This window comes from Thamnophis elegans, chromosome 10 (genome assembly GCF_009769535.1).
Source record: "Thamnophis elegans isolate rThaEle1 chromosome 10, rThaEle1.pri, whole genome shotgun sequence".
NCBI lineage: Eukaryota > Metazoa > Chordata > Lepidosauria > Squamata > Colubridae > Thamnophis > Thamnophis elegans.
The window spans coordinates 64,046,436-64,062,737 of NC_045550.1; the positions used below are offsets into that span (position 1 = coordinate 64,046,436).

General features: G+C 44.1%; 1 protein-coding gene across 1 annotated transcript in view; it reads left to right on the top strand.

Moving 5' to 3' along the window:
* LOC116514313 (ephrin type-B receptor 3) overlaps positions 1 to 16,302 on the top strand; it is a 147,287-nt gene that overhangs the window by 57,441 nt on the left and 73,544 nt on the right. Inside the window, exons 2-3 of the mRNA XM_032225848.1 lie at positions 1,660 to 1,724; positions 6,427 to 7,099. Of these exons, the coding sequence (XP_032081739.1) occupies positions 1,660 to 1,724; positions 6,427 to 7,099 (738 nt within the window). The remainder of the gene's footprint in view (positions 1 to 1,659; positions 1,725 to 6,426; positions 7,100 to 16,302) is intronic.

Consider the following 16,302-nt stretch of genomic DNA (forward strand, 5'->3'; position numbering starts at 1 on the left):
CCCTAGTCGTGGGAACGGGGCCGTGTCCGACCAGAGTACACACCCACACACCCCAAGTGTGGGAGGAGGAGAGGAGAGGGAAGTAGGGGGACTTTTATGGATGTTTTGGCTAAGCAGGGAAGAACATTGAGAAGGGGCCAGGAGGGCGATACAGGTAACCCTGGATTTGCAACCGTTAGTGACCGTTCAGAGTTTACAATGGCACTGAGAAAAGGGGGTTTTGACCATTTTTCACACCTGTGACCGTTGCAGCAAGTCCTTTTGATTTATTTACTGGCTGATAACCCGACGTTGTCTGGGCATTTATTTATAGGGGGGGGAAATGTCCGGACCAAACGTAATTTCTAATGTTGGATTTTCCCCCTTACCAGAGGTAGTCCCTTTGTGGGGTACTGTGAAGCCGTTACCATGGCAACTCCACTGCACTCTACGCTAGAATCCATTTTACGGCAGTACAGTAGAAGCCTTTTGAAGGCACAACAGGCTGTATCTTAACAGAACACACACATACTAAGGGGTATTGGAGTGTCTTACCCCCACAGTATTTGTTTCCAGAGAGAAAGTCATCTTTGTACCAAGTTTGGTTGAAATTGCTCAAGGCTTTCCAGAGTTCTGCTGGAACACACACACACATACAGCCATAGATAGATAGATAGAGAGATAGATAGATAGATAGATAGATAGATAGATAGATAGATAGATAGATAGGTAGGTAGGTAGGTAGGTAGGTAGGTAGGTAGGTAGATAGATGATAGATAGATAGATAGATAGATAGATAGATAGATAGATAGATAGATGATAGATAGATAGATAGATAGATAGATAGATAGATAGATAGATAGATAGATAGATAGATATAAATATAGATTTATTTATTTGACCGCTGTGGACATCCCACATAACTCTTTTTTTTTTTTTTTGCTTTCTTTGTTTCCTGGCAGAATTGAATGAAGTAGAGCTAGTCCTCAATTTACAACAGTTCATTTAGTGACCGTTTGACATTCCAATGTCACTGAAAAATGTGACTTACGACCGTTTTTCACAGCTACAATCTTTGCAGCGTCCCCTTTAACAGTGGTTCTCAACCTGTGGGTTGCGACCCCTTTGGGGGGGTGTCGAACAACCCTTTCACAGGGGTCGCCGAAGACCATCAGAAAATTGCAAAATTACAGTTATGAAGCAGCATTGAAAATAATTTTATGGTTGGGGGTCACCACTACATGAGGAACTGTATTAAAGGGTCGCGGCATGGGGAAGGTTGAGAACCACTGCCCTATGATCATGGGATAAAAATTCAGACGCTTGGCAACTGGCTTGTATTTATGACAGTTCAGTGTCCCGGGGTCACGTGTTCCCCTTTTGTGACCTTCTGACAAGCAAAGACAATGAGAAAGCGACATTCACTCAACAACTTCACAACTGCAGGGACTCACTTAACAACTGTGGCAAGAACAGTCGTAAATTGGTGGCAAGACTCACTTCTGCTTGCTTAGCGATGGAAGTTGTGGACTCCGTTGTGGTCGTAAGTCGAGGACTACCTATCCCCTCCAAATCGAGTGGATTGTAACGTTCCCGTCCTCCTCCGCCACCATTTTAGACCATCCATAGTGTTTTGGTTCTAGGAATACTGATTGTGGTTTCTTTCTTTCCCCTTTCCAGAAACGTTGATGGACACCAAGTGGGTGACGTCCGAATTGGCGTGGACAGCTCATCCGGAAACCGGGGTAAGATGTGCTATTCTCTGAGAAGGGAGATTGGAAAAGGATGCTGAACTTCACCTAAATGGGAAAATGACTTGTCTTTCCTTTCTGCTCTCCTTTTTCTCTTTCTTGCATTTTCTTCATCTGTCTGGCTTCACCTCCTGCTTCGAAGCCTCTTTCCAGCCCAGCATGACACTGAGGAAAATCTACCTGGGAGGCTTGCCATCTTGGAACCAATAACAATTGTGTAAATCTATCATCGGTAGGGACGCGGTGGCTCAGCGTCTAAGACGCTGAGCTTGTCGATCAGAAAGGTCGGCAGTTGGGCGGTTCGAATCCCTAGCGCCGCATAACGGAGTGAGCTCCCATGACTTGTCCCAGCTTCTGCCAACCTAGCAGTCCAAAAGCACGTTAAAAATGCAAGTAGAAAAATAGGGACCACTTTAGGTGGGAAGGGAACAGTGCTCCGTGCACCTTCAGTGTTTAGTCATGCCGGCCACATGACCACGGAGACATCTTCGGACAGCGCTGGCTCTTTGGCTTTGAAATGGAAATGAGCACCCCGCCCCCTAGAGTCGGGAACGACTAACACGTACAGTATGCGTGAGGGGAACCTTTACCTTTAATCGCTAAAAAACTGCATTTTGGGTGGGCAAGCCAACCTCAGAAACAGCTTATGTGCAATCATTTCTGCAATTTGGAAGGTTTTTATTTATTTAAAGGCCATTTCACGTGGGGCATATTGGCTGCCTTATGCATATGGAAATGAGACTCTGTGACTGCATTCATCCAACGTAATTACCTTGGCTTTTAATGAAGAACAGAGAGGCACAGGATTAATGTTAGTGTTGAGAACTAGTTTGGTGTAGTGGTTAAAGTCATTGGGCTAGAGACCAAGAATCCTTTAGTTTTAGCCCTGCCTTAGGCCCAGAAGCTGGCTGGGTGACTTTAAGGCCAGTTCCTCTCTCTCGGCCCAACCTGCCATGCAGGAATGTTATTGTCAATTATGAAAATAGGAATGTCAGCTTTACCAAGTAGACTTTTGACATGAAACGCAACCGGATAAGCTCATTCTACTTTATTGTAAAGCTTTTGTTTGAAATGGCATATAAGGGCTTCCTGCTTAAGCAGCAGGTTGGACTAGAAGACCTCTAAAGTCCCTTCCAACTCTGTATATTCTTTTACATTAGCAGAATCTTCCAAATCTGAAAGCAACAATTCTTCCACTGCCTCTGAGCTTGGTTGTTTTCTTGCTGATGTTTCATTAGCCAAATGAAGTAACTTTTATCAGTGTTGATCTCCTACGTACTGTGCTGTGATCAAGGAACAGGACATCTTAGTATCTAAATGACAGGGATGGTGAATGGAATGGGATAGGGATAGGGGTAGGAATAGAGTAGAGTACAGTAGAATAGAAGAGAAGAGAAGAATTGGAAGGGACCTTGGAGGTCTTCTAGTCCAGCCCCCTCCTCAGGCAAGAAACCCTACACCATTTCAGACAAATCGTTGTCCAATCACTTCTTAAAAACTTCCACTGTTGGAGAATCCTTTTTTGGGGGAGCGGGATGTCCGCAATTCCACATTCCAAATACCATCCCAAAATTCTCCCAACACTGGAGGGTTTTAAAAAATTAAAAAAAAAGATTGGACCGCCATTTGTCTGGAATGATATCAGGTTTCCCTGCTTCAGCCGGGGGTTGGATTAGAAGACCTCCAAAGTCCCTTCCAACTCTGTTATTCTTAGTTGTTCTTCTGTTATTCTTAATTTATTCTGTTACAAATTACGTGAAAACCTAATTTAGGATACAAGCCCCAGCCCAAGCATCTATCACCCGTGTGTTAGAACATTTACATGTTAATGTGTTCGGAAGCAGCCTCTTGATCCTTGGTTGCTGAGAAGCGAACATTGCCCCGTGGGCACTAAGCATTCTCTAAGCATTCTCAGTCCCGTTTGTTTATTAATATTATTGGATCGTGTTATTCATTAACACCTTTATTGACTTCCCAACCCTCAAGAAAAGATTTTGCATTAAGAAGCATTAGCTTCTGGAACGGATATTTCTCCCCACGCCTGTTCGTTCCGCACCTTTGCTTGCAAACAGTTTTTCAGATTTTCCTTCGAGTAGGTGGCCACACTTCAAAATGCAAGGGGCTGCACATTTTTTTTCCATCGCATCTCATTCCCAAACAAGGAAGTCAGGAGATCAGTTCGGTGGTTCGAATCTCTAGCGCCGCATAATGGATCTCCCGCTACTTGTCCCAGCTTCTGCCACACTAGCAGTTCGAAAGCCTGTAAAAATGCAAGTAGAAAAATAGGAACCACCTTTGGTGAGAAGGTAATAGCACTCTGCGTGCCTTCGGCATTTAGTCATGCCATCCACATGACCCCGGAGACATCTTCGGACAGAGCTGGCTCTTCGGCTTTGAAAAGGAGATGAGCACTGTGCCATAGAGTTGGGAATGACTAGCACATGTGTGAGGGAAACCTTTACCTTTACTATCTATCTATATTATATATTTATATTTGTGTCTGTGTGTTTGTGTGTGTGTTCCAGCATAACTCTGGAACGCCTCAAGTAATTTCAACCAAGCTTGGTACACAGATAACTTATTCTCTGCAAACAAATACTGTGGGGGTAAGACACCTCTAAAAAACCCCAGAGGGGCGTTCTGTTAAGATATAGGCTGTTGTGCCTTAAAATGGCTTCTACTGTACTATTGTAAAATAGCTTCTATTGTACAGAGCAGTGGAGTAATGGCTTCACAGTACTCCACAAGGGGGCTCCCTCTGGTAAGGGGGAAAATCCAACATTAGAAATAACATTTGGTCCAGACATTTCCCCCCTATAAATAAATACCAGGGCAACCCCAAATTATAATCTCTTCAGAATAAACAATAACAGCTAGAGAACGAATTACGCAAAGGAAGAGGAAACAGTGCAAGGTTTCCCAGGCTATCTAATCTATGTAGGTTGAAGGATTTGCCCGCATAATAGCAAATTATTTCATCCATCATCACACCTAAAAATTTCAAAATATTTTTCATTTGGAATGGAAAAATAAATGTCTGTCTCCATTCACTCAGCAGACCAAAGACCTGACATGCCACTTATAAGTGGATTTGCCTGTAGACGTCAACTTTTAAATAGACAGGTCTAATGAAATATGGAACTCTCTTATACAAAATACAGCACATTTTTTTAAAAAAAGAATGATAGTTTTGTATGTGTACTAGAAAATTGTACTTTTAAGTGTTTTTCTCTCTTTGAGGCTATACGTATCTCTATTACAGTCGTAGCTGTCGACAGACAATCACCATTTGGGTCCAAAATCCGCATTGCTGAGCAAGACAGTCATTGAGTGAATGTTGCCCCATTTTATGACCTTTCTTGCCCTGGCTGTTAAGTGAATCACTGCCGTTGTTTATAAGTTAGTAGCATGGTTGTTAAGTGAATCTGGCTTCCCCATTGACTTTGCATGTCAAAAGGTCGCAAAAGGGGACCACATAATCCCGGGACACTGAAACAGTCATAAATGTGAGTCAGTTGTCCAAGTGTCAGGATTTTGATCGCGTGACATGGAGATGTTCCCATGGAATGTGTGAAAAAATATCCATAAGTCATTTTTTTCCAATGCCATTGTAACTTTGAACTAAATGAGTGATTTTAAGTCAAAGACTACCTGTAAATTATCTACGGGCTTTCTTCATTCCCTTTCTCCCTAATGATTTTAAAAACAATTTAAAAAATAAAACACTCTTTCAAAATAGTTTGAAAAGGAGCTCAACAGCATTCCTAAAGATGGCCCTTCCCTAAGAGCAATAGCACTTAGACTTATATACCGCTTCACACTGCTTTTACAGCCCTCTCTAAGCAGTTTACAGAGTCACCAACAATCTGGGTCCTCATTTGACCCATCTTGGAAAGATGGAATAGAATAGGAATAACAGAGTTGGAAGGGACCTTGGAGGTCTTCTAGCCCAACCCCCTGCTTAGGCAGGAAAACCTGCACCACTTCAGACAAATGGTTATCCAATATCTTCTTAAAAATTTCCAGTGTTGGACAACTTCTGGAGGCAAGTTGTTTCACTGATTAATCGTTCTGTCAGGAAATTTCTCCTTAGTTCTAAGTTGCTTCTCTCCTTGATTAATTTCCACCCATTGCTTCTTGTTCTACACTCAGGTGCTTTGGAGAATAGCTTGACTCCCTCTTCTTTGTGGCAACCCCTGAGATATTGGAAGACTGCTATCATGTCTCCCCTGGTCCTTCTTTTCATTAAATTAGATATTCCCAGTTCCTACAACCCTCCTTCATATGTTTTAGCCTCCAGTCCCCTAATCATCTTGGTTGCTCTTCTCTGCACTCAAGGAGAAGGCTGAGTCCACCTGGAGGCTAGTGGTATTTGAAATGCCAAATTGCAGGCAGCTGGCAATAACCCACCCTCAATCAGGAGTGAAATTCAGCAGGTTGTGACAGGTTCTGGAGAACCGGTAGCGGAAATTTTGAGTAGTTCGCAGAACCAGGAAATGCCACCTCCGGCTGGCCCCAGAGTGGGGTGGGAAAGGAGATTTTGTGTTTCCCCTGCCATGCCCACCAAGCCACCCCCACAGAACCGGTAGTTTAAAAAAAAAGAATTTCACCACTTCCCTCAACCCTTTTTCTCGAGACTGTCCTGTTTTGGGTTGTTAACCCCCCAATGCCATTTTTCCCCCCACATTTCGTACAGTGGGAAGAAGTCAGCGGTTACGACGAGGCCATGAACCCCATCCGGACGTATCAAGTGTGCAACGTTCGAGACGCGAACCAGAACAACTGGCTGCGCACCCAGTTTATTCAGCGCCACGACGTCCAGCGGGTTTACGTCGAGCTGAAGTTCACCGTCAGGGACTGTAACAGCATCCCGAACATCCCCGGATCTTGCAAAGAGACCTTCAACCTTTTTTATTACGAATCGGATAGTGACACGGCCTCTGCCTCTAGCCCGTTCTGGATGGAGAACCCTTACATCAAAGTGGATACAATCGCCCCCGACGAGAGCTTCTCGAAGCTGGAGTCTGGCCGGATGAACACCAAAGTGCGCAGCTTTGGGCCCCTTTCCAAAAACGGCTTCTATCTTGCCTTCCAGGATCTGGGGGCCTGCATGTCCCTCATCTCCGTCCGGGCCTTCTACAAGAAATGTTCCAGCACCATTGCGGGTTTTGCCAACTTCCCGGAAACCTTGACCGGGGCAGAGCCGACCTCCTTGGTGATCGCTCCGGGAACCTGCATTCCCAACGCGGTGGAAGTATCGGTGCCCTTAAAACTCTACTGTAATGGAGATGGGGAATGGATGGTACCGGTGGGAGCGTGTACCTGTGGGCCTGGATACGAGCCGGCCATGAAGGAGACGCAGTGCCAAGGTAAGATGGGACCAGCCTTGGTGCTCCTCGGTTGGGTTGTTACTGTTATGTTTCTGGTAGGTTGAGATATGGTTTCTTTCTGCGCCAAGGCCGATGAAAAGATTGAGTTAAGCAGCTCTGCTTTCTCTTTGTTGCCTGTTACTTCCTTGCCGTCTTCAGCGGACCAACCGTTTCCTTGATATATTTTTTTCCTTGTTGTTTATATGTTGGAAGACACTTTTTAAAATTATCTTTGGCTTTTGTTGCAAGTCTTTGTTCATGCTGAGCCTGATCTGCTGATATCCTTGCCTTAGTTATGTGTCCTTCTTTCCATTTTTTGTACTTGTCCTTTTTCCTCTTTCAATTTGTCAGAGAGATTTTTGTTCAGAATTCTGGAGTTGGAAGGGACCTTAGATGTCTTCTGATCCAACTTCCTGCTCTGGGTAGGATGTACTAGGCCAGATGTCACACAAACGTGGGCCCTTGAAGATGCGTGAACTTCAGCTCCCAGAATTCCCCAGCCAGCTGCATTAGGCCATCTGTGACGGATGATCTTCCCACTTTCTGTTTGAAAATTTCTAATAAAAATTTAAAAGGGACACGGTTGCTCAGTGGCTAAGACGCTGAGCTTGTTCGGTGGTTCGAATCCCTAGCGACGCGTAGTGGAGTGAGCTCCCGTTACTTGTCCCAGCTTCTGCCAACATAGCAGTTCGAAAGCATGTAAAAATGCAGGTAGAAAAATAAGAACCACCTTTGGTGGGAAGGTAACAGCGTTCTATGCGCCTTCGGCGTTGAGTCATGCCGGCCACATGACCACGAAGATGTCTTTGGACAGCGCTGGCTCTTCGGCTTTGAAACGGAGATGAGCACCGCCCCCTAGAGTTGGGAAAGAGTACCACATCTATGCAAGGGGAACCTTTACCTTAATAAAAGTGTTATTGATAAGGAGATTCATAGCACTTGAAACAGGAATGCCTATTTTCAGTCCCCCCTCTTTCTTCTCTCCCTGTTGAATTTTAAACGATAATTTGGTTATGATCCCCACCACCACCCCCCACTGCAAGCAAGTTCCTCATTGCATCATATGATAGGGGCTCTTTTAATTTGTATAATATTTTTTTTAGTCCTAGCCATGTTTCTCTTTGGCATTTCCTATGTATCCTGGGACAGCAGTGGGTTTAGATCAAGAGGCAGAGAAGGTTATGAGAGCTACCTGCTCCTGTAACGAGAAGCGTGCATATCCACAACCAAGATTGTGATAAAATAAGGACATGAACTCCATGACAGCATGATACAACCTCTGCCTTTATGTGCTTGCCTCAAGACATGAACACTGTTGTGGCCCGCCAGCGGAGCTGGTGGCAGATTCGGACAGTGAGGAGGTTGGGGAGGAAGATGGGCCAGTCCTGGAGTCTGGGGAAGGCTCTGATGAGGGCTCTGTGTTGGAGGCAGAGATGGGGCCAGGGCCATCCGACAGTTAGCAGAGTCGGAGATCAGGGGGCAGAAGAACAGCTGGAGCCTGTTCGCGCATGCGCAGAGCTGCCAGACGAAGGGAACAGATAAGGAACAAGGGTCGACTTGGGAGTAAGGCCACAGGTGGACGGTGAATGGCCCCTCCCATAGGGAATAAAAGAGGAGCGAAAGGGGAATGGAGTTTGCAGGAGACAATTAGTATGCTTAATTAGTGTGAAGATTCGTTTGTGACTCTCAGAGACTCCTTGCCAAGTATTTTCTTGTACAGCAAGATATCGGCTTGGCAGCTCTCCAAGCCTGATAAGGTCTGTGGTTGTAAATTCACCCTTGAAAGACTGTTTGCCGGGACTTTGCTGGATGCGAATGAGAGGAATTCACATGAGCTTAATAAAAAGGTGTTTTGTTGGGGTCTGCCTCGTGATTTGGTGAAGCCTAGGTCAGAACAGACACAATATTTAAGTTACAGGTTCTTGGCCCCATTCTTCACCCCTTGAACACCTATGAAATTACCCATAGAGGATAATGTTTGTAGCTTAGAGTTGAGCTCAGAGGTTCTTGGTGCTTTTTTTTTTTTTTTTTGGCAGACTTTTCATTACCCAGCTAGTTAACATCATCAGTGCACTGACGATGTTCCTCAGTTTGGTAATGAAACGTCTCCAAGAAAACAAGCAAACTCAGAGAGCCCCAAGGACCCCATCTGTGAAAGTAGATTTAATCTCGGGTCTGCTTGTCTTAGAAAAAATTTCTCTAAGCGTGGAGAGATGTACTCCTAAGAACACGGCCTTTGTTGATTGTCAACGTTTTAAAATATTGAAATATTATCTCGGTCGCTCCGAAGTAAGCATGTCTCAGCTCATCCCTAAAAGCGGTAAGGGCTTTTAGGGATGAGCTGAGCACTCTTTAAAGCTGCGTCTCCCTGCGCCTAGTAAGATCAGGGCATGTCTGAATGCAGTTTCTCTTTTCGACTATGGATTGATTCAGAAATGATTCAAACGGAACCACAAATATGACAGGTTGTTAAACCTGCAGGATCCCACTACTGGTTTCAGGGAGAAACTCCTTGTAAACTCAATGAAGCTAAAACTCTATAGCAGTTTTGGTCCACCTGGGTTCTTTTGAGATGTATGGACTTCCAGAATTCCCCCAGTCAGCATGTTGATGCATGGCTGGCTGAGGAATGCTGGGAATTGAAGTCCACAAGTCTTAAAGTTGCCAAGGTTCTTGGCTTTTAAAAGTCCCTTTCCATTTCCCTCCGTGGCATCTTACAGAAATGAAGGGCTGGATTCATCTTGAGCAACAAATCACAATTGCTTTGTTCACATTTACTTGCCACGGCCAAACCCGTGATTGCTTTATCTGATGCTCATACAATCTTTTAAAATAATGGGTTTGTGTTAAGGCTGCCAGGGACACAAGCGAGATTAGGAACATAAAACCAGTTTGCAGGCTTAAAGGATGTTAAATCTGTTCTGTCTCCAAACGTAGTTTTTTTTTTAAATTTCTGCATATATTGTACTAATATGTGGAAACTTAGGTTAGCTTAGCTGATCTGCTGATTTTTAAAAAAAACATTTAATTAACTGTACACCCATGCATTTTCCTTTCTGCTTATATAGGGACATATGAAGGGACATGGTGGCTCACTGGCTAAGACAGCTGATTGATCAAAAGGTCAGCAGTTCAGCGGTTCAAATCCCCAGCGCCACATAACGGGAGTGAGCTCCCGTTACTTGTCCCATCTTCTCCCAACCTAGCAGTTCGAAAGCACGTAAAATTGCAAGAAGAAAAATAGGAGCCACCTTTGGTGGGAAGCAAACAGTGTTTCATGCACCTTGGGTGTTTAGTCCTGCCAGCAACATGACCATGGAGACGTCTTCAGCCAGCGCTGGCTCTTTTGCTTTGAAACGGAGATGAACACCACTGCTAGAGTCGGGAACGACTAGCACATATGTGCGAGGGGAACCTTTACCTTATGATGGGATACTGTAATAAAAAAATCCTGTTGCAAAAACCATAAATGAATAGAAATTAAATCAATATCAAACATAAATATTACTATTTTTCAAATCAATTAGCTGGTGAAAGAGATGAACTTTTGGCAACCAATAAATGCCTTGGATCTTTTTAAAAGTCTCCTTCCATTTCCCTCCGCAGCATCTTACAGAAATGAATTCTATCAGTTAATAATATGTCTCCCTTCTTAATCATCTTTTTATTAGATAAGGCTCTGCGGGTGTAAAAGTCCTGGGGACACTTGAAATTACAAAATAGATTACTGGAGCAAACCAGCATGGATTTTTATAGCACACTTGCTCATGGGAACAAAAGCGAGTTTTCAGAGTCCGATCGAGCTACTCCGTGGTTGGCGAATAATCAGAGTATTTCAGATAATTTTCTGTGCGCTGGCTCAGCGGGGCATGACCGTGCATTTATCCACCAAGCAGAATCGATAAAGACTTGAGAAAAGCTGGGTGCATCAGAAGGGCTCCTGAATAGTGTCCTTCCGTGGCCAACTACCATATACATAACAGTTGCAAACTGACAAACAAGGAATCGTGGATGGGACCCTGCAGTATGAAACTCTAGGCTAAAAAACTGATGGATAAAGCTTTGCTAGCATGATGACAATGAAAAATGTCTTGTCTGTCTGTCTGTTCTCTCTCTCTCTCTCTCTCTCTCTCTCTCTCTATCTATTTATCTATCTATCTATCTCTATCTATCTATCTTATCTATCGCAAAAGCACTTGGAGTTATGTATCGCTTCCCAGTGCTTTACAGCCCTCTCTAAGCAGTTTACAGAGTCAACGTTTCCCCCCCAACAATCTGGGTCCTCATTTATGAACCTTGGAAGAATGGAAGGCTGAGTCAACCTTGAGCTGATGAGAATTGAACTGCCACACTGCCAGCAATTGGCAATCAGCAGAATTAGCCTGCAATACTGCATTCTAATTACTACACCACCATGGCTCTTATCTATCTATCTATCTATCTATCTATCTATCTATCTATCTATCTATCTATCTATCTATCTATCTATCTATTCAAGGTTGATTCAGCCTTCCATCCTTCCGAGGACCCAGATTGTTGGGGGCAAATATGCTAACTTTATAAACTGCTTAGAGAGAACTGTAAAAGCACTATGAAGCGGTATATAATTCCAAGCGCTATTGTGATAGATTAGATAGATAGATAGATAGATAGATAGATAGATAGATAGATAGATAGATAGATAGATAGATAGATAATAGATTGCTATTGCTATCTATCTATCTATCTATCTATCTATCTATCTATCTATCTATCTATCTATCTATCTATCTTTCTTCATCATCATCTATCTATAATCCCTCCCTTTCCCTCCCTCCTATCTAGCATCCATCCATCATCTATCTATCCCTTTTTTTCTTCACTTTGACACCTTTAAGATATGTGGACTTCAACTCCCAGAATTTCCCAGCCAGCTTGGCTGCTCGAGACATTTTGTGAGCTGAAAGCCACAATTCCCAAGTTTGAAAAACACTCATTTATGCTGAAGGTAGATCGAGGTTCCATATGTTTTGACCTCCATTCACCTAATCATCTTTGTTGCTCTTCTCTGCACTCTTTCTAGAGTCTCCACATCTTTTCTACATCGTGGCGACCAAAACTGGATGCAGTATTCCAAGTGTGGCCTTACCAAGGCATTATAAAGTGGTATTAACACTTCACGTGATCTTGATTCTCTCCCTCTGTTGATGCAGCCTAGAACTGTGTTGGCTTTTTTGGCAGCTGCTGCACACGGCTGGCTCCTATTTAAATGGTTGTCCACTAGGACTCCAAGAACACACTCGTTCAAACTTTGACAGACATGGGCTTTGCTGTCAAGTTGAGATTCAGCACTTAGGCAGGTTCTTGGCGTGTCTCCAAAACAAATCTTCATTTTCTACCTTTTGCTCTGGGTAATTTTTAGAACAACATCATCCCCAGAAAAAAAGAAAAAGGAATGCATGTGTGTCTCTCTCCTTCTGCCTTAGGCCTAGCGATCTTCCAATTGAGAATTTCATTGTCCGTAAATGAAAACACATTTTTTTTCCAGATTTGACGTTAGCCAGATTTCCTGTGTAGGTTGTGATGAGGCTTTACAAATGTTCATGTACTTTTTGAATAAAGCTTGAGAGGGATATGGTTTTATTATTATTAGTTTCTCACTCTTTCCTAGCTGTCACCTAAAAAACCTCTCTGCAGAAATGCAACTTTGCAAAGCTAACTTGATTGTAGGTTTTTCATTCGGGCAAGAAGAAGGTTAGAGACAGTGCTATTTCGTATCCCTTTAATACAGCAGTGGCTCAATGGCTAAGACGCCAAGCTTGTCAATCAGAAAGGTTGGCAGTTTGGCAGTTCGAATCCCTAGCGCCTCATAAGGGAGTGAGCTCCCGTTACTTGTCACAGCTTCTGCCAACCTAGCAGTTTGAAAGCATGTAAAAATGCAAGTAGAAAAATAGGAACTACCTCTGGCAGGAAGTTAACAACCTTCTGTGTGTCTTTGGTGTTTAGTCTTGCCAGCCACATGACCATGACGACGTCTTCGGACAGCGCTGGCTCTTCGGCTTTGAAAAGGAGATGAGCACCGCCCCCTAGAGTCCAGAACAACTAGCCATATGTGCGAAGGGAAACTTACTTTTACCTAATACAGCACAAATTTCTGCACAGCGTGGCATTTTTTTGCTTGTTTCTTTTACAAAATCCACAACCCTGCAAAAATTTAATCGGCCCAAACAATTTTTAGTAAGGAGGCTCCTACCTTACTCCTCAACTTACAACAATAATTGGGATCAGAATTTCCCATTGCTAAGTGAGGCAGTTGTTATGTGAGCCACAGCCGATTTGATGACCCTTTCTTCCCATGGTTTTTCAATGAAGTGCCCCAGTTGTTAAGTGAATCACACGATTGCTAAGCCAATCCGATTTCCTCCAATGATTTTTCTTGTGCTAAGCCAGCCGTGAAGTTTGCAAATGGAGATCACGTGATCTCAGGAAGCTATAACCGTCATAAAACTTGCCCCAAACTTTAAGCACATGATGAAGCTACAACTGTTATAAACACTTGCCAGTTGCCAGGAGCCCAAATTTTAATCCCATGATGATACTTTGACAGTTGTAAATATGAGGACTGGTTGTAAGTCACTTGTCTGTAAGTTTGAACGCTCACTAAATGAATCGTTGTAAGTCAAGGACCACCTGTACTTGGCATACAAGTCTTGAGTCCTTCAGCCTCTTTATCTACTGTAGTTTTGAACCCAGAGGTTGGAGGCTGGGCGGGGAAAGCAAAACTGCTGAATATTTAGGAATAAAATACTTCAGGCTATGATACTGTGGAGCAACATTGCCAGTTTCAGTTGCCACATCCGAGCAGGCTGCGCAGTCCGTCGGCCATCTGGAATCACAGCTTTCGTTTTCTTCCCATAACTTAGGTGTCAGCCACAGCGGTGTTGATAAACATCCAAGGATCCGATCTGGGTCGGTCACAGAGGATTAATTTTCCGAGCTTTCCAACTCGTGCTTGAGCCCATCCTGAGGGAACTTCTCTCTACCAGAAAGTTCCACATATTCTGGTGGAACAGGGATGTGAAACTCGATTTCATTGAGGGCCACATCAGGGTTGTGTTTGACCTCGGAGGGAGGGGGCAGGAGTGTGGATGGGTGTGGCCAGCTTGATGTGCCAGGGGTGCCTATGGGGGGGCCGAGCACTCTGCCAGCGAAAATGGGCTCCCAAGGTCCATTTTCTGCTGCGACGGCCTCCTGCAACCCTCTAGCCAAGGTGGCGCAGTGGTTAAATGCAGCACTGCAGGCTACTGCTAGATCAGCAGGTCAGCAGTTCAAATCTCACCGGCTCAGGGTTGACTCAGCCTTCCATCCTTCCGAGGTGGGTAAAATGAGGACCCAGATTGTTGGGGGCAATATGCTGACTCTCTGTAAACCGCTTAGAGAGGCCTGAAAGGCCTATGAAGCGGTATATAAGTCTACTGCTATTGCTACCAGTGAAAGCGGTATCTGGGAGATTCTAAGGCTGGAAAGGGAGAGTTAGAGCAGTTTTTGACTACTTGAAAATGAGTAGACTTTGGCTATGGGAAGATGCTGGCTGGGGACTTCTGGGAGTTGAAGTCCACACATCTTCAAGCAGCCTGAGTTGAGAAATACGGAATTAGGGGTTTAGGGCTGGGCGTCTGGATGAGGAATTTTGCAGGAAACCCCCAATGGGACTTCAAAGCCTTTGAAGAATCAAGGTCAGACACGGCCTGCAGATCAAAAGGCCTGCCCGCTCTTGGCAGGAATTCGGTGGGTAAACAGGAGGGTGTGAGGACACCAAGACGAGAACTAGATTTCAGATGCTGGCCGTGAATGAGTTAGCTGGCTAAATTTACAACTTTCGGTGTGAGAAAGTGTAATATCTCTGCCCCAATAATATTGCTGGCACTCTCTTGGGATTATCACCATGTAGTTGCGAGCTGGGAGATTTCAGCATGCAACAGGATTTGAAGGGGGCTCAAATCCTTTTTTTTTATAGTATTTGTAACAATTTTTCTCCCCTACAATTGACAATATAATTGAAATTACTTTCTTACCATCCCATAAACCCATCTTATTTTACAACAATCCTACTTCTTCTGCCTTCATTCCCTCCTTCCTTCCCTCCTTTCTCTCTCCTTCTCTCCCTTCCTTTCCTCCTTCCTTCCCTCCCTCCTTCCCCCTTCCCTCCCTCCTTTCTTCTCTCCTTCCCTCCTTCTTCCCACCTTCCTTCCCTCCTTCCTTCCCTCCTTTCTTCTCTCCTTTTCTCCTTCCATTCCTCCTTCCTCCTCCTTCCTTCCCCCCGTTTCTTCTCTCCTTCATTCCCTCCTTCCTTCCCTCCTTTCTTCCCTCCTTCCCTCCTTCCTTCCCTCCTTTCTTCTCTCCTTCTCTCCTTCCTTCCCTCCTTGCTTCCCTCCCTCCTTTCTTCCCTTCCTTCCCTCCTTCACTTCCTCCTCCCTTTCCTTCCTTTCTTCTCTCCTTCTCTCCTTCCTTCCCTCCTTCCTTCAAATCCTTGATGTACGCTTACAGCTGAATCCAACCTTGGGGCTCAGCCTAAGGGTCATTTTTACAGGCAGGAGGCTGTGTCCAGGTGGCCTGTGTGTGGTCAATCAATCAGAATAGAGTGAAAGGGACCTTGAAGGTCTTCTAGTCTAACCCCCTGCTCAAGCAGGAGGCCCTATACAATTTGAGACAAGTGGCCATCCAGTCTTTTCTTAAAAACCTCCAGTGATGGAACATTCACAAGTTTTGAAGGCAAGCTGTTGGACTAGTTAATTGTTCTCCACTGTTAAGAAGTTTCTCCTTAGTTCTAGATTGCTTCTCTCCTTGATTAGTTTCCATCCATTGTTTCTTGTCCTACCCTTAGATGCTTTGGAGAATAGCCTGACTCCCTCTTCTTTGTGGCAGCCCCTGAGATACTGGAACACTGCCTCGTCCTTCTCTTTATTAAGCTACACATATCCAATTCCTGAAACCATTCTTCATATATTTTTGTCTCCAGGTCTTGAATAGAATAGAATAGAATAGAATAGAATACTTTATTGGCCAAGTGTGATTGGACATACAAGGAATTTGTCTTTGGTGTATAGGCTCTCAGTGTACATAAGGAGAATAAAATACATTCATCAACAATAAAAAGATACACACTTAGAGATAGACAAGGTTACTAATAAGTTATCAAATGGTACTAAGAAACAAATAAAAAC